This window comes from Argiope bruennichi, chromosome X2, assembly GCF_947563725.1.
Source record: "Argiope bruennichi chromosome X2, qqArgBrue1.1, whole genome shotgun sequence".
NCBI lineage: Eukaryota > Metazoa > Arthropoda > Arachnida > Araneae > Araneidae > Argiope > Argiope bruennichi.
In genome coordinates, this window is record NC_079163.1 from 65,625,693 (window position 1) to 65,645,204 (window position 19,512).

Genomic DNA, 19,512 nt, shown 5'->3' on the forward strand with positions numbered 1-19,512 from the left:
GTGTATATTACTCACCCATTCAGTATATTTATCTTAGAGGAAAGCTATGGATACCTGCAACAGTACAAGAGATGATGAACCCAAAATATTCACAGACGAATTATTACGCCTGACTCGGGAGCATTGATCTGAGACAGACAAATGCTTTTACTAAAAGAATGAACAGTATGAAGTAGAGAGTAGGTTATAGAAAAATAACGGTGGTGCAATAATGCGATTATATTGAACTTGGTTCATCCCTCCTCCCTGCTTCTCACTATCGATATCTCATCTTTGATATTCTTCAGTTGCTCAGATTTGTCTGAATGCACTTTAATACGTCTTCGATAAAATTGTCATGTTCAAAATAGATTCTAATCTTCTAAAGGAAAAACCTTATGTTCCAAGGAGAGCACAGAATTATTTATAATCTTCGGAAACTGTAAATTATTATATGCTTATGAAAACATTTACAAAGAGGGTGTGGGACTCCTGTAACATTACTAAGCTTTAAAAGATCTGAAATATTTTTCTCTAAAAATCATAGAGATATAAAAAGGCTTTTGCAATTATGAAAGTCACACTTGTTTATAATAATTATTCAATAATTGCTTTAGTTAGCGGATCCAGAAGTAAAAATTTTAACTAATTGTTGATCATAAATGGAAAGCAGAATTTAGTATCTGCAAATGTTTTTTTCTCTTGAAATAAAGAAAACTATAATTTTCTTAATGCCGTTCACTTCTAAATATATCTATGGCTTTAGAAGTTGCGGCATCCACTTAAGTAATTTACGTACACAGGAAATAAATCGCATAACGTGCCTAACCCGGGAATAAGAAATCATAGTTTTAAACTTTCAAAAACAGAAAGAAAAAAAAAAGCTAATCATAAGCTATAGAAGTATACATTACCTTTAATTTTACTGAAGAGTGTTTTTATTATGGGTAGAGATTTAAAGTAATTTTACAATCAAAACTTTCATAGGCAATATAATCACCTGTGAAAACTATATATTTTATTGAGTTAATATTCATAAATATTTATTGAAACACTTTTAAAATGTTTAAATATGTTTTTCTTAAAACATGTTTTTAGTTTTGGGTATTTTTTTCTCATCATTTGACTATATAACTTGAAATAATTGATAGATATCGTAAAGCTGCCTATTTCTGAAAGATTTTGTGATTTTTAGAAAACTGAATTTTCATAGAAATATAAATGTTATCAAAAAGTGAGCTGAAAGATTATCTTCGGTAATATTTTTGTTTTTAATAGAAAAAGAAGATTTTAAAAAGTACAAAAATGTTACTGTAGCCAATAGAAGAAAAAAATTATGATTTCTGAGAAGAAAGTACATGAAAATAACGATTTTAACTTTCAGGAATGTTATTGGCTTGACTTCTATATTTGTTTAGGAGACAGTGTACTTTTCGTCAACCGGAGTGTATAACGAGATATTATGTCAGTCTCGGAAATTCAGCTAAAGAGATTTTAAGTTTAGCTACAGAAACCACTTAGAATAAGGTTTAGGACTGGATGGGAATATGTTTGATTAATTTTGAGATTTCAGTGAGAAAACTGCCACAACAATAAAATCATATTGTTTCAAAATTAGGGTGAAGGAGTCATTTGCATGTTGCATAGAGTTGTGCGTATTTTCCTTCACTGTGCGCTAAGAATATTTAACAGCTGATGACAGGCTTGAGATGATTCTTTATTTGTTCGAAGTAATATCCTTAACAATTTCTGGATGTAATCTTCGATTTTCAGATCGTAATATATGACATAATTTCTCGCATGACACAGCTCATTTATCTTGATTCATAAATTTACATTTTCTGTACGATTTAATTGCACGTTTCTAGATTTGGGCTTCGATATCACAATATGGCTGAATCCTCGCTTGTACAGCAGGACTTAATTTCTTAACGAGTGCGAGGAGTGCCGGCCAGGAAGTGAAATGTGTAAATGGGCTTCGTTCGAAAAATTTCACCATTGCATATGTTTCCTAATCTGTCAAAACAGACACGTCTGATATTACTATATTATTCTAAATTGCCATCTCATCGGAATCGGACAATGGATTAGCGTACTTACGCATTGGAGTTCAGAAAAAATAAATATTTTGTGAATGATTTTGAATTGCTGAATTATGTTTCTAGGATTATAAACTATACTTGTCATTTTACATGATATCTGTCTGTGCAATGAAAATGTTAGAAAGGACCCCCCCCCCCAAAGGTGTAGGGATCCCAGGCTGTTTCTTTCTTTTCCTATCTGATAATACGGTTCTTCTCCTCTACTCACGTGCCTAAAGCTACAAGATCTTAGCTCTCACCGTATCTGTGCAATAGAGCTTTGAAAAATGTGTGCTCTATTTCATTACATTTGTTATGGCTGAGAATTTTACGAAAATTATGGCAGAAAATTTTACAAATAGCTTAGTGATAATTGTGTGCGAGACTTATGTATATTTGAAGAAAGTTTATGAGGAAGATTGTATGTGCCATAGGACAGGATATGACTTGTCAAAGGTTTTGAAATGTCATGATCGTCAGTGTCGTGTCCAAAATTTTGACATCCAAAACATCGACAAATGTCATAGCATTTAAGACGTGATTTCATCTGTGCGTGAAAATCATTGAATGATTGTTTTTGAGATTTCTGAAAAGGGCAACATTTGTAATGATTCAGTTCTTCGTTCAGTTTGAATGCATATTTGTATGAGACGTATATCTGCCTAATTTATGCCAAAACGGCTCCTGCAGATCAAAAAGAAGACCTTCTTTCATCTGTGCTTTACTTTTTAAAAATGACCAGAAGACTTTCGAAATAGAGGATGAATCGTGAGTTTATTGTTGTGATTCATGGATATCGAGTATTCAAAGAAATCAAGTGCAGCTTTTAATACAATTTCCTTTGCCAGGATAAATGCCACAAGACAGTACATATATTTTTCACAGCTCTATTATACAAGACTGGAACGAGGTAAACCTTGTAACTTTCAGCGTATACATGAAAGTTCTAAATCAATAATTATCAATATCCTACTAGTTTCTCATTATTCACGTTTTAGCTGCAGCTTTAAGGATAGATGATTCTGATGCGTTTTGCTCATATGTCATATAGTGCTGTTGACGAAGTTATGGCATTCTGTTGTTTTTTATTCTTTTTAAAACGACAAAAAAAATTTAGATCCGAAGAATTTTAATTAAATAAGAAAATAAAAATTAAATAATGATAAATAAAGCAGTTTAAAATAACTATGTATTATAATAAATCGGAAAGATATTTTAAGCATTTTTTTTAATCTTATACTCTGAAAGATGGCACAGTGAATGTTTTTGTGACCCCGATATTAATTTGTACTATCTTATTTAGAGTCTTCTCCTACTGTTTAATAAGCCTTATCTTAAAATAAAACAGCTTGAAAGTATAAAACTTCTTAATTTATATTGTAACAATATTCACATTTAAAAATATCGCAGCTCATATATATACATGGAGTTTCAGCACTTGTAAGGAGGTGAGGAAACATAGATACACAAGCACGAGTCATCATACAGTATATAATCAGAAATCAGCTGGTGAAGCGCCAGGGTGTAATCTTGCGAACTCTATACCTCGAATAATTTTGATTCGATTGATTGGAATCCGTGTGCAATATGTTGTAGGGAGTTGGAATGTAGGCATAATTCGTAGATGAGCCACCCAACTTATAAAATGGCGGAAATGGTGCTATCGAAATTTTCTCTATTACGCTCTTACGATTGAAAATTGTAAGCGCATACAAATTAGGCTAATTAACCATATATAATCACGAACAGTATTTGCGCTGAAAGTTTTTGGATTGACGCGGTTGCTTCTAAGCTACTGACCGAAAAGGAATTTTCATTCCCTAACTTTGATAACTTTTGTATCTAAATTTTTGACACCTTGTTGGAAGGTTTTCATAAGTCTCTTTCTCTTCCACTCACTTTCATTCTGATTACATAAACCCTTATAAAAAAATTAGAGGTGTAATTGGCAGAGAAGAGAAATATGTATTTTTTCATCTTATAGTTCTACCCCCCCCCCCCAAAAAAAAAAAAAACCCTTTAAAAGAAGGAAAAGTTTAACGGATCAACATGAGCTATTTTTATTAACGTAAACTGTGTTCATAAAAACCCAATGACCTCACTCCGACTGTGTGATAAAATCCAATGAAATATGTAAACGTCTTTCAGCAGTTGCGTGGCCGAGAATAAGAAACTTCTGAAATTTTAAATTTGATTTATTCCATTCCTGGAGACATGATTTGTACAAATGAAAAGCGATAAAAGATACGTCAATCCACATTGCGACACAAGAGCAAAAGATACCAAATTTTTTCTCTTCACTGATTTTACTATGAGATTTTGATAGGGATGTCTTTGACTCTTGTATTCTTAGGATAGAGAAATTTAGGTATCTTTAAAAGTACGTGGTAGACATTAAGGATTTTTATCCCTCCACTTGGAGCGTGAGAAAATGCTGAAGTGAGCAATTTTATAGAGCTCGTGTCAAAAAATTAAATAAAAAAGTGGGTATATATAGAGGGTATTAGGTTGAAAAGGATTCATAGTTGAAGGGTTGAAAATCACTTTTCAATCCCTAATTTCTAAAAAATTAGAGCTGTCGAAAATCTGTCAGTGTAAAAGTTGTTTATGGGACATAATGCTTGGAAACGCTCTCAAGCACCTCACCTAATGAATTCTGAATATACATTATATGGTGATTTTTGCTTGTGTAGTAATGTCAAGTCATCTTTTAAGGCAACTAAGTTGAGTTTTGAAATACCTTGTATAAATATAATACTAAAAATTAATCCTTCTCACCTCATTGTGGCATCTCCTATTATCACACCACAGACCATTTTTTAACATTGATACGAAGTATTTTGTTTTGTTGTTGTTGAGACACATAAAGTGAAAATTATAAATGTTTTTACCAGGAGCTAATAAAAAGCTAAGAAAAATGGATTCGGTTTTCAATTAATTATTTGAAATGCTACGAAATAATATCCAGTTTGACCTATTTTTATTTTAGTTGTAACGTCAATATTTTGCATATAAATAAGTACGAAGATAATTTTCTATGTGCGTATTTATTTTAAATGTATATTGTGCAATCATTTCGTTCAGCCTCAATTATATAAATATTAATAAATACCAGTAAGAAACGTAGAAAATTTATTTTGAAAAACGTGTTTACTTCAAATCAAAAAGGTAATAAGTAAATAATTTTATTTGCTGAGTATTGATTTATTCAAGATTATTAAAAAAAAATAATGTAATAGGAGCAAATGTGCAGTATAGGATTAACCCTTATCACTCCAAAAAGCAATGCATTATTTTAAATATGTGAGCATAAAGATTCCTTTTAATGCTTAGAAATCACAGAAATAGTTGAATGTTTGTTATAATTCCTAAAAATTACTATTAAACTTTTTGCTATTATACAACTTTCATAAAAATCATTATCCAACAAGAATGTGAAAATGATTCATCCTGCACAAATGACAATCATACTGGATTTAGTAGTGATAAGGGTTAAAAATGCCAGCAAACTCAATGCATTACCCATCACTGGTACTGCAATTCAAAGTTTCATTTTTGATATTCAATATAATACTCTTTAAAGTTAATGCATGTATGTAGTTTGCAATTTAATATAAATTTTTTTGAGTAAGTTGCACACCCTTTTATTGCCCTATAGTTAATCATTCTGAACTGCAGAATGTCTTTTCAGAACGAATACAATGAGACAAAAATTTCATTTGTCAGAGATTGCATGTAATGACATATGTATCTTTGCTAAATCATTTGGAGTTTTTGGAAATAAAATTTTGTGATTGCTTTTATTTTGTAATATTTTAGGTACGTTTTAAATTAATGATTATTCGAGAAATTTTCCTCATAAATATATATTTAAACTATGTTTTTATCAGTTCTTTTAATAAGCTGTTCATTTCTTGTTTCTGAAGGATTTGGAACTGCGAGAAGAAGAAGTGCAGAGATTAAGAAAAATAAGGGATGAAGTTGGATCTGAAATTGAAGACTTGACAGCAAGTTTATTTGAGGTGGTAGAATTAAGTGGTTGCTTTCAATTTGTTATATTTTTATAAATGTTATTGAACTTTAATGTATTGTTTGACCTTAGTTCACATTTATTATGGCTTGATATATTAATCTTGTGCAAATAATGTTTTTTTAAAGGAATTGATTAAATGAATGAATTGATCTAAATAAAAATCTACTTCAATTTTGCAAAATATAATGCTGTCATATGCTTCCTCGATTTTACTTTTACTGTACTACTAAAAAAATGGTTCCCTGTTATTTGTGAAATGGAATGAAACCTCAGTATGAAAAAATACGAATCCGGCCCTGCAAATACTTTAACCAAGTTTGTCTTTTCTAGTTAAAATATAATACCTTTTCAGTCTAGTATGTAATTTGTGTGTGTGTGTGTGTGCGCTGGAAGAGACCTTTTGTATGAACATCAGTTTATTTTACCACGGGATGCATAATTTTTCGCCAGTGTTTTTTTCATTAATAGAATGGAACACCGTTAGCATTTTATGAAAATCAAACTTTTACTCATAGTCTAAAATAGACTATGGAAGAGAAATATTAACCACCACATCTAATTTATTGCATATATATATAAATATAATATCTTTGTCGAAAATTTAAGTTTTTTTTTTCAGAACGATAATTTATTGAGATAATTATCAAAATGATTTTGCGTACTGTGGGAATAGGTAGCCTAACTAAAGCTCAGCTCCTGTTACTGTAATGGTTTTAAGCTTTAATGGGTCTCTTTTATTTAAAAAGATATATATGGAGTTACCCCCCCCCCTCCTCTTTTCTTCCTTCGAATGTCAGATCGATTATACCACTTGTTACGAGAGCGAAGTATGAATTTTGGGTATTAATATTCAAAACTGGTTGTAAAATATTTATCCATTATTATAATTCCAAAACAGTTTGTTTTAATTTAATAAGTATTTTACAATAATAATTTTCGCTATTCTTGGAGATCATTTTGTTGAATTATGAAGTATCGATCATTATTGCTATTATTTCCGTAAAACATTTTTTTTTGTTTATTTTTATTTTACAGGAAGCGAATAACATGGTGAAAAATGCTCAGATCAAACAGCACAAGGCCGAAAAAATTGCTAAGGAAGCAAACATGAAGGTAAATTATGAAATAGAATGATTTTTTTTAAAAAAATATTTTACTGCCATATTGCTCATAAAAAAATATTCTGTTATAGTAATTTCTTTTATAAATTCCCGAATTGTATGAAAGCGTAAAGAATTGAATTACTTATTAAATATGAAAAAAAATCTGGTATTGATATTATGTTCTTTTGTATTTTTATGCTATTTCTTTGAATAATATTATAAGATTTTTTAACTCCATGGTATTTTTCCCAGTATGAATTTAAAACTGATACACAGTTAAAATTAATGATCTAATGCAGTTATTTATGCCTATTTACATTCTTAACCTAGTTCGGGAGATATTATCTAATGGTTTCTCCTCAAGGGTGTACCTTTTCTAGGTGGGTGCGGATGTTACAATTCCGATGTACTCGGGGATCTTTATTCCCTTGAAATCATCCCTCCATATGCCTTGTGTTAAGACTAGTCAATGAACGAACTTCATTATCGCGATATATTATCTAAGCTAATTCAATTTTTCTTGATATATTGCGATTTTAGTACTTATTTCTATTAAAAATGAAAAATAACCTTTCTTAACATACTGAGTAATCAGAACTTTTCGAAGTAAAAGGGTTTTGGTTATCTTGCTGAATCTTCATTTTATATAATAAAAATGTTCATGCTTTCCCTTCGAATAAGATAATTTAAAACTAATGGTATTAAAATCTTTTGTATGGAATGTTGCAATAACATTAATAAGAGGTGTAACCACATTTTTGGAAGAAATTGAGAAATATTGTCTTGACTGATTTCTTATGTGACTGACATGTAAGTTTGTTCATCATCGATTGTTCCATCAATGTAAAAATTTAAATAATCAAATGATAATTGAACCGATCTACCAGGGGAAAAAAATGTTTATCATAAATGCATAATAAAATATTCTAGTGAACAATATATTATGAAATTAAAATGAATAAATTTTTAAGATATAAAATAGCTCAAACGGTTATATAGTTTTGAAAATATGAAAGCAAATATATTAGAAAAGCGTATGAATTAAAAAGTGAAAGGGAATATTCCATAATATACTTCCCTCTTGTGTAATTTAAAATAAATTCGAATGGTAAAGGTCTATGATTCCATCAACAATTATGCCCTTACCTGAAGTTATTCTTAAGTGATATTTCCAAGTTCAATCAGAAATCAAGTCAAGTTGAAAAAAAGAATTAGAACACTCTACTAACAACATTCTTTTATTTCGCTTCTTCAGGAGAGATATTGGTGATTATGCGCCGGATAGTAGAAAACGTAACACATGTATCCGTCTAGATGGCTGTTATCCAGTTAGCAATATCTTTAATATTATTTTCATAGATTAACTAAAGTTAGAGCAGAAAATCTTATACATGCTGGCAAAGTGCTTAAGAAGTTTTTATTATTATTTTTAGTATACTTTAGATGTAAATACAGGATAGTCATAAAAAACACTTATGCCGATATATGAACCTCTAGCGGCCAGCCCGTTCAACTGTGCGAAATGAGATTTCAGGTACAGTTATTTGGAGGTATAAACTCAGAATACTGTGAACAACAAGATGGCGTTTACGGTTATAGGTACAGAAATTCGAAATTTTCGAATGTCAACATATATACCGTTCCAACGCTCTTTAGGGTTTTCGCCTGCACTGAACATTTTGCGACGGGAAAAAGTGAGCTTTGCTATTCGAACATTCAGAATTTCTTACCTAAAAACGTAACCGTGAACGCCATTGTGTTGTCATTCATAGAATCTTGAGCTCGTACCTCTGAATAACTATATCTGAAATGTCATCTTGATTGGTAGAACGAACCTTCCACTAGAGGTCCATATATCGGCAAAATGATTTTTTTATGACTCTCCTGTATTTATATCTAAAGTATACTACAAATAATAATAAGCAGTCTCTCACCCATTAGTAACTCTCAATGTATTTATATATATAATCCTAGATAGATTTTTGAACCTTTTTTTTCTTTCTTTTACAAATCTTTTACAAAATTTGTAGATATAATGTGACTAGGAGATGCGTCCGTCTAGATGGGCTGTTATCCAGCTAGCATTTCTTAAGCACTTTGCCAGTATGCATAAGATTTTCTGCTATAACTTTTAGTTAATCTATGAAAATAATATCTGAGATTTCAAATGCAACAATAAAAAATATTCATTCCAAAATTTAAAATGAAAGACCTACGAAAATACAAGAGAAATTAAAAGCAGTGAAAGATCGTGCAAGAAAGAATTAAAAATTACCATAGTGAGTTTCACAATATAACATTGCTATCTGCATTCAAGGGCATACTGTATGAGAGTTCCTCACTCTTGGCTGTCTCAAGGAAGTTTTGCCATTGTGCTAGGTCCTTATGCATGTTCATGTCGAGACTTTTGATTCGAATACAAAATAACGTTGACTGTTATTGTTGAGAAATCTAAAAGATTTCGAAGGCTATTATGTTTTCTTTTACAGATAATATGAGATCACATTCAGTTTCAGATACATACAAAGATTCTAACTCCAATACACTACTGAACATTTCATTTTTTTGTTGCTGCTTTTACATTTGTTTACATCTTGAATAAAGAATGTGGTAGGTATCAGTAATCTTAATTTTCAGCAATTTTGTTTTCATGAGACAATCCCCAATTAAATCTCAACTAAATTTATTTGTTAATAGTCTATCACTTTGCAGTAAGATATAATATTTGCATTTCTTATTAAAGGGATTTTCGATTATTTCTGCAGTGGGGTTCCCTCCCCCCCCCTCCCTTAGCTGCCTCTAGTAATAAGACATATATTACAAATGTCTATTTAAGCAATGAACATTTTCAAAAATAATTTATTGCATTGTATTGATATTTGTTTCTTGGAGTAAGCTTGTAAAGTATCTCTAAACTAAAAATTGAAAAAAATAGGATTCTTTTTTAACACATTGACTGCCGCATGACGCGCCAGTGCGTTACAGATAATATGTAATTGTACCAACCCATCTATGTTATTAGATGAACCCTTCTCTACTACAGTCAAGAGATAGCAAAGAAGGGGTCATTTAACTAGATAGAGGACCCGAATATTGGGTGTGAGTCGTGGCAGCGAAAGTGTTAAATCGATTTGTATCATGAATTTAATTTCAGTGTTTACAAAAAAAATTGAATGCATTTTTGAAAGAAAGAAATGATGCTCAAATATTTTGCTAATCATATTTGCTGTAAATTTCAAATTTAAATAAGTGAATTTTTAAATGATAATAATTTTTTCGATTAATTATGCGAATGCTAAAATAGGTATTTAAAATGAAATAAAGTTTAACATTTGTTGCCGAAGAGATACATTGTGAGTAAATATTCAGTTTTTTATGCTTGACTTAAGCTAAATTAGTTTTTTTAAATTATTCCAAAACTTTTACCATTATTTCGGGAAGATATTTCGTGTCATTAAAATCAAAAGAAAATTTTTTTTTAAAAAAAGCTTGAATTGTAAATATATTTGAAAACAAAAGTAAATGATTCTTTAAATAACAATCAGTTGCAGGAAGCTTTCAGTTTAGAGGCTAGAAAACAGTTTATACCAAATATTAAATTACAGTTGTTTAAAGTAAGTATTTTGATATATTAAAATAAGATAGGGCTTTTATAGAAATCTTAACAAAAATCGTTTATAAAGGAGAGTGGAAGTAAACAACAAAAACAAAAATATCCGCCCTATCAAGAGCAATGAATTCTTCTCAAGCAAACATTCAATTCCTCTGCATGACATATTATGATTTCTAAGCCGTAGTATGGTAAATCTTGCAAAAGTAAGCATTAAAAATTTCACCAAATTCCATCCATAAGCGCACTTATTTCCATTTCCGAAATGAGAAAATAGTGCAAATTTACCAATAATAAAAGTTCTGAATAAATACCTTTTTAGCATATAAAACTATAGTTGATTGTTTGAATCGACTCAATGGATCCCGATTCATCGTCATGATACTGATAAATCAATTAAAAAATGATTTCGATTATTCGCTTTTTTTCTGAAATGTCGATTTTTTTTTTCGGTCAGTCGAAAATTGGCTCATCCATCATTTCTGCCACACTCATTGATCCCTCGATAGCAAGCGAAAAGAGCTCTCAATAAGAATCTCTTACAGGCTTAGTTGTTTCTTGCGTCTGATCGACAGCCGAAACCCGAAAATGAAAGAAACACTTTCTAATCTTGTCAAAACTTGCACAGCTTTCAGATTCCATTCTCTTTTTATTTTTATTTTTCGAACTTGTAAGAACTATTTCAAACTATTCAAAATTGTTAAAATTTTAGCAGTTTTAGTAATGAACCTGTGATAGAAAGATCCCCAAGATATGCCCCAATTGACCAACAATCTCAGGTTTGGGAAATTTTTTCCCAAACCTCAGACTGTTCCAAAATTTCAGGTTTGAGAAAAATTTTCGTAGTCATTGGATGACTAACTTCATTACCTATTTATAGTATGGCTCAAAAAGTGAATTTTCTCTTTACCAAATTCAAATTTAGCCCCATTAATGCTGATTCCGTATTCTAGGAAACGCTTGAAAACTTTCTCAAAATGTATATGTTCGTTTTTATAGTTATTAAACACCAAAATATTATTTATGTAGGCGAAACAAAAATCAGAATTATATAAGTTCTCATTTATAGATCTTTCGAAAGTTTGAGTAGCCGAACATAAGCCAAAGTGTAGATAAGGGTACTCAAACAATCCAACTGGTGTAATGACTGCATATTTCAAATCGCCAGGATTAACTCTGTTAGAAGCACGAACAATTCTCAAAAAAAAAAAAAAAAAAAAAAAAATGTTTTTACATTTTAAATAATGGGAGAATTTATGCAACTGCGGTATAAGATATAGATTATTAAGCGTTCTGTAATCACCTATAGGTCGCCAGTCTGAGTAACCTTTAGTGGCTCTATGTAGCGGGCTTGCTTAATTATTACGCAATGGTCGACAAATGGCCTTTCCGGTATGAACTCGAATTCTTGTTTTGCTGCCTTTAACTGAGCAAGATGCAACCTACGTGCTCATGCCGTCACTATCGGAACACTCGTTGGTACGAAATGCAAAATATTAAGTTTAATTGCTTTGGAAAAGGCTGAATTTATATTCATTATTCTTTTATAACGATTTAAAAAATGGTAATTCTCGCTAAGACTAATATTGTTTTAATATTTTGCTACTGACAAAATCCAGCTCAATCTGTGCACTTTGAATTGGTAATAAGATTCAAAAGACATCGCCTCTTTATATCAAATAACAATCCGAACTGCTGTAAAAAAAAGCAGCATCTCGTATCGGTTTAGTAGTATTCGCGATAAAGAAAGACCACAGTAATTTTCTCTGCAATCCTAAATCAAGAGTAAACAACTCTGTACCAAAAGTTTTGATGTGTGAGCTGTTTGCTGCAAAAAATGGTGACCTACACTTAATAATCAAATGAGACTTCTGATAACACAATTACATAGCTACCCGTATCGGTTAAAGATTGGGTTTTATTACTTCTATCTTAAACGTACAGCCTACGACTATAAACCAAGGTTTCCTAGAAAGTTAGCTATTCTGTAGGTAAAACAAACTGAATCGAGCCCTGATGGAGGCGTCTGCTCCATACAGGATTAGATTAGAGCAAAGTGCAAGATTTAATTTTTGTTCGAGACTCCGGTCTGAAAAAGAGGCTCAAATGAAGTTTTTTTAATAAGGTGTATGTTTAGTGAGTATCACGCGTTTCCATTTCAGCTGATTAGGTATAAATGTAATTGAACTGCCTCTTAGACGTTTCTATATTAAAAAAAAAAAAAAAGAAAGAAAGAAAGAAAGAAGCTTTTCCTGATTGGAAGAATAAACAGTTTGAAAAAATAATTTTCTCACGATTTTGGGATTATTAAATAGAATGAACTTTCATATCCAAGGATTAGTGAATTCTTTAATAGTCAGTAGTAGTAAAGAATCAATTAAATACCACTTTTCTACATTGGTTTTCAATATTATGAGAAATTTCACTTTTGGTTGATTATAGGGCATATTTTAATGAAATTTTATTTATAATTTGTTTTGCTTGCTCTGTCGATGTTTTTTTTTTTTTTTTTTTTTTTTTTTAACTCATATCTGTATATATTAGAGTCACAAAATTTAGATGCTCAAATTAGAAATCACGGGCCATTTTTTTTTTTTTTTTTTTCGAATTTTTACTGAACTCTTATTGAATTAGAAGTTAAACAAGCTTTTGTTAATAATTTCCCAAAGATATACCTCATGAAAGCGATTTTTAAGCTATATTAAAATGCGAAAATTATCTTTTCAATGGTATAAGTGCTGTCGATTGTTTAATCCAATTCTTTCCCTTTGAAAATTTTTTACATTTTTCATTGCCAAGTAAAAATTACAAAGTTATGTTCTATCTCTACGTATAAGGTTGAGGGAGGAGATGATGAAGGGGGAAAACCCATTGTAGATAAGCTGGAGAGGCTTGGCTGCAGTTGCGTCTTAATGCTTAGTTTAAGCAAAATTTTAAGATTTTATCATGAACGACAAAGAAATCAAAATTTATCGATAATCAATACAGTTTTCACTCAATTTAAAATGTAAAATCAAATTTCTATTGATATTAGCTTTAATATTATGGTGCGTATTGTATGATTACTTAGTAAAATAATTGGATTTTGATTTATATTTTGCGTATAATTATTTTTTAATTACTTGTGTAATACAGATTCAAAGTGTGTGGAGTATTGCATATTTTTTCTGAAATGATACTTTGCTTACTTTTTATTTTAATGTTAAAAATTTTTTTCACTGTTTCTTTAACGTGCCAAGGAATTCAAGTGAAATATTTGAGAAGTGGTAGTAATTAAATATATTCAATCACTGGTCCTATTAACGTTATATTTTATTTAACAGCTGTTCAACTAATTAATTCAAAATTTGAGGTTTGAATTGATTATATACTTGAAACTGAAATTTTTGTATTTTTCCTGATTCATTTTGTATATTTCTGAATTTTATTGTTGATTTTTCTGTTGATTGTGTGTTTTTTCCTTTCTTTTCAAATGTATTGGTGTTCTGAAAACATTATATATCCGCTTTAAAAAGCGTTTTACGTGTCTTAGTTTGGCAATTTAGATTTATATTTTATTCTTCAAAAATAACTAATTATCTAGTTCAAAAATTTCAGTTTCAAACTGTTTATTTGACTACTTTTACTTCCGTCTAATAATCATAAATACATTAATAACCATTGTGAACAAGGTGCAAAAATATTTTTTTTCTTTTGTTCATTAGTGCAAGATCTATTTTGCTTATAAACTCTCATTTTAACAGATGTCAGCATTATCTAATTTTGCATGAAATTATTTATGTAGTTATGTGTGATAGTTATACCTGTATGTGGTAACAATATTTCTGCAATAGTTCTTGTAAATAGCTTCTTCCTTTTTATTCTGTGGATTATAGCTAGGAATTCTGCAGGAAGAAGTTCAAGCTTTAAAAAGTATTGTTCAATCAACGGCACTGAATAATCCAGCTAGTGAATGCTCTGAAATGCATGAAAAAAGGTCTTCTACACCTCAGAGAGAAATGTATGAGGTATGCATTTTCATTTGTTGCTTAATTTATTGTGCAATTCTTGTGGGAATGCATACTTTTTTAATGGAATTTCTTGGGAATTAACATAAACTATAGATTTTGATTTCATTTCAGGTTGCATAACAATACTTCTTGCAATATATGTTTATATAAAGAAAATAAATGATTATGAAATCTTTTATTAATATCTTTGAATTATGGCATGAAAATTTATGAGTTTCATAATGGGCTTTTGAACAGTTGAAATTTAATGAACAGTTTTCATAAATTTTAGTCAAATTCATAAAAATAGTATAAAATGTAATTTCAATTACTTGCCTTTAAAAAAAAATGCTTTAAAAAACCTTTTGTACCAGACAAATTACTGTTTATGTTATTAGTGTTGCCCTTTGTAGACTTCCTAATAAATTACAAATATTCAAAAGGATTCACATGTTATGAAGCAAATAAATGCAGCTTCGATTCCTTGCTTATTGCATCTAGATGATTAATCATGCCCGATATTCCTTGAAAAAGTACTTTATACATACATTAGTTTCCCAAGTGGTATAAAAATATTTAGGGGAATTACTGGAGTTTCTTCTAGAGTGAATATGAACTCATTTCTAAAGACTAACATGCCAAGCCATTATATTCTTCAAGCCAATATATTCAGGAGTTTCTCTAAATTTTACTTTTAAAATATTTGGTGTTACGGATGATCATTATACAAGACTTAATTATAAAGATATCTTTTGATCATTGAAGTAGAAATTCTTTTTACCTCAAAATAGTGTTTAACGAAATAGAGATAAAACGAATTTTTTGGAAACATTTGGACTTGGTGGTTCTTCATCTCCTGTTCTAGCTAAAATTGAATGGTTAGTGATATAACCATCATTTGATCCTTTTCTTTCTCCTAAAATTTATGCATACTTGACTTTCATTCTGCCATTGACTTATTTGTTACAGTGTAATTTGTTTCTCTTTTTACTGACTGTTTTGGTATGTCATTAAGATTTGGCAACCTATTATCTTCTCTGTTGTGCATGGAACATGGTCAGATGCTAGATGGTTGGTGGTTTTTAAGAATATCTTTGTTCCAAATGAACCTTGGTATTTGTAATGTGTGGTTTTGCCAGCTGTTAAATTTTCCAAAATTTTCAGATTTTTCATCTGAATTTTAGCCACATCTATCATGGAGGATACATAATTTGTTGTACTGGAGATTTCTAGGAAAACATGCTATTCAACAAATATTTCGGTTTATAATTTCACAAAGAAATATTGTTGAGGTTATCTGTTCTCAGTTTTTGTCTGGTGTTACCTATATGATATTTATAAATCAATTTTTAATCTCAAATCATGCTTATGTTTTGTCTTTTTACTTCAGAAAACAGTGACATATTTAGTGAAAGGGAGGGGGGAGGGTGAAATTTTTTTAAAGGTAAAATGCATTCCTTTACATTTCTTCACAATAGATTCCCTCCCTAATGGATTAGCTGTTTTTGTAATTTCACCATGTCAGACATTGTACATTTTCTATCTCTTCTCATAGAAAGTGTTAAAAAAGCTGTTTTTTGAAGATGTTGTGGCATGTTAGAAACTTAAAATAGGCTTTGAAAGAATTTTAGATTATAGGTATTTTGAAATTATAATTTCATTGTAAGCATTTCAGACTTATCTTTCCAAAATACTAGAGACTTTGAGCTATTTAGTAGCTTAAGATTGAAATAATCGTAATTTTACCCATTAAAAATTAAGATCATAAAACAATTTTCCAAAATGCAAAGGAGTTTTTGTCTTATAAAACCTTGCTTTTCTTATTAAAAGCATTTTTTAAAGCCTAATTGTTAGTACAAAACATTATTATAAAGTTTTGTCTTTCTTAAAAATCATTTGATTAATTTTTCATCAACAGTTTTTTCAGAGCAGGAATCAAAACACGTATTGTACCATAACTTATCAAGGCTTCTGTTTATTCCTGTAGACAGCCAACATGAAAAACTATTCTTGTTGGCTTGAGACAAAAATGTTCAGGCATGCACAGAGAACCTTTGGTTCATGTTTTTGTTCCAACAAAATTTAAAATTCAGATTTGTATAAAAATTTGATTTTTAGCTGTGTGATATTTTTCTTGTGTGAAATGTTGATGTGTCAGAATGAAATCTGTAATATTTATTTCGTTATTTAATTCAACTCAATCTATTAGATTTAATTTAAAATTACTATAATTCTAATCCAATGGTTATTGTGGAATATTTTATTTTTAATGCCTTTCCATCTCCCCTTTTGCAGTTTAAGTCTCATTTCTGTGTAAGGTTTAGTTTTTCTGATGTGAATATTGGTGTGAGAAATGTATTATATGCCTGCAATTAAAATTGATGTAGATTAATTTTCAAAGTTATGTGACTGTTTTTGAAATATAAAATTATTTTATTACATAGGTTGATCCTATCTTCAATGATGAGTTCGTGAAGTGGAGACAAAATCCTAATTTAGACAAAGAATCGCCTTTTATGAAACGCATATATGATGAAGATATTAAAGCATGCTTATGCTTCAGAAATTCAAAAGTATGTTTTAAATTTTTATAATTAATGAAATTTAATTCATATTCCCTCTAACAGACTGATGATCTCATTGTCATTGATTTGGAAGAAAAAATTCGGGAAAGATTAGATATCAAATATATTGATGATGTATGAACTCTCATGCTTTATTTTAAGAGAATTTAGGAGGGAAAATATTTAATGATTTGATGCTACAGATTATCACAAATTATCAGTTCTTATATTTATTATTTAATTAGAATTTATTCTAACACTTTTATGATAAATGTTGATGTTAATTTATGCAAATATTACTATTTCTTTGAGAACCAAATCATAATTGTTAATACAGATTCAAAATTCGTTACCATTTCGACTTTTAAATTCTCTTTGGATAATTTAATTTTCTTTACGCACTTCATTTGAGCTTCAATATTTTATGAATTCTAATGCTTTAAAATGTGCATTTTAAATGGCATTGTAATATTACATATCCATGGTTAAATGATGGAACTAAATTATTAAAATCTGTATTAGTTTTAGACGAGCACGATTGATGTGTTTCAAATACAATCGCTGAATTCTAAGAATTGCCGTTCCTTAACTGCTGAAGGTGAAAAACAAATTCTTATATGATATTTAAGATTTGGGGTTCATTAAACGTAGGAGAAGTGATTTCATATATTAAGAAGTCAAAAAAGTATTTAATTTTTAAAAAAATTCAACATTTAAATTTAATATTTAAACATTAAGATTTATTATTTATTCCTGTGCAAATTTATTGGAAGAAATTTTTTATATAAGGATAAAATTTTAAAAAATTAGAGGCATTATATTTTATAAATTAGTTATTTTTTAGAAGAATAGGAGGGTAAAAACTTTTATAATTGCACACTTTGCAATTTTTTAAAGTTTTTAATACTTTTGTTATTAAGGTTAAAAGTTGTTAATTGTGTAAAATACTGAGAGTGACAACATGAAAAAATAATATTAAAAATGTTTTTCATTTATGATCCTGTGCTACATGGTGGCAAACTTTTGAGACATACGACCTAAACGCCCTTTTTAGTTATTTTTTTAAAATTTGAAATATCATAAAAAATTTTAAACTCATGAAGACTTTTTATATTTTATTAAATATAATATTATTAATTATGTCTTTTGAATTTGAGCTCATTGATTTTAATATCTTTGAATAATGAGCTAAAATTCAAAAGTTTATGTATATTTGGTTTGTTACAAGATATTTTAATAAAAAAATGTACTTCAATTTGATATCGGTAATTCGAAACTTCTCTTTACTATGAAGGGTTTATTTGTTATCCACACAGACGAGAGAGGGGGGGGGGAATAGAGAGAATAATATACATAAACTTTTACAACTTCTAATATGAATTCTAAAAGCGATTCCAAGTACTATTAAATTCTAATTAACATGGAGTTCAGTTGTTAAGCACGGGGAACATGGATGAGCTGTAAAATTGCCAAAAAAGATATAAATTGAAACAAAAATGTTCTTGAACATCTTTCTTTTACAGTAGGAAAAGTACGTGTACAATGAGGACTTAATAGACAGTTGATTTTTGTACTTACAAATTTGTTAGTTTGTTATTTTACAAAGAAAAAAAAAAGTATTTTTGTGGATAGAAACACTTTTTCCGATTGAAATTAACAGCATTTCGGGATTAAAAACGTAAATAACTGAGAGTTTGCTGTATTGAAAAACATTTAATTTTTTGTTATTCTTTAAAAAAAATTTTTATTTTTTGCTGCGAATTAGGCTGGATTTTGCTATTTTTAGCCTATTTATTTGTCTACTAAGGCATATAAATTTTGGAATTTCAGAAGCATTTACTTGCCAAGTACAGCAACTGTATTTCTGTATCAACCTTGTCTTTATTTACCTTTGATTATTTAACCAACTTTCTAGTTGAGTCTATTCTTGTTAACTCATTTGAAAAATTGATAAATATTAATCGTTGATCACTATCTTATTAAAAGAAATTGGAGGACTTAGTATAATTATTATTGATATCTGATGCCTCATCAGTTTTTTTTTTTTTTTTCAGTTACCAATCATTTTATGAAATTATTATTATTTGTTTTGCATGGCAGTTATGCTTTACTGTCACCATTTGTATTTTAATATGCATTTGATTTTTTTTTTT

General features: G+C 29.4%; 1 protein-coding gene across 2 annotated transcripts in view; it reads left to right on the plus strand.

The window, feature by feature from the left end:
* The window catches only part of LOC129960537 (rab-3A-interacting protein-like), a 53,991-nt gene that overhangs the window by 17,548 nt on the left and 16,931 nt on the right, over positions 1-19,512 (plus strand). For both annotated transcript variants that reach the window (XM_056074026.1, XM_056074027.1), the window contains exons 4-7: positions 5,987-6,082; positions 7,129-7,206; positions 14,682-14,813; positions 17,240-17,368. In XM_056074026.1, the coding sequence (XP_055930001.1) occupies positions 5,987-6,082; positions 7,129-7,206; positions 14,682-14,813; positions 17,240-17,368 (435 nt within the window). The remainder of the gene's footprint in view (positions 1-5,986; positions 6,083-7,128; positions 7,207-14,681; positions 14,814-17,239; positions 17,369-19,512) is intronic.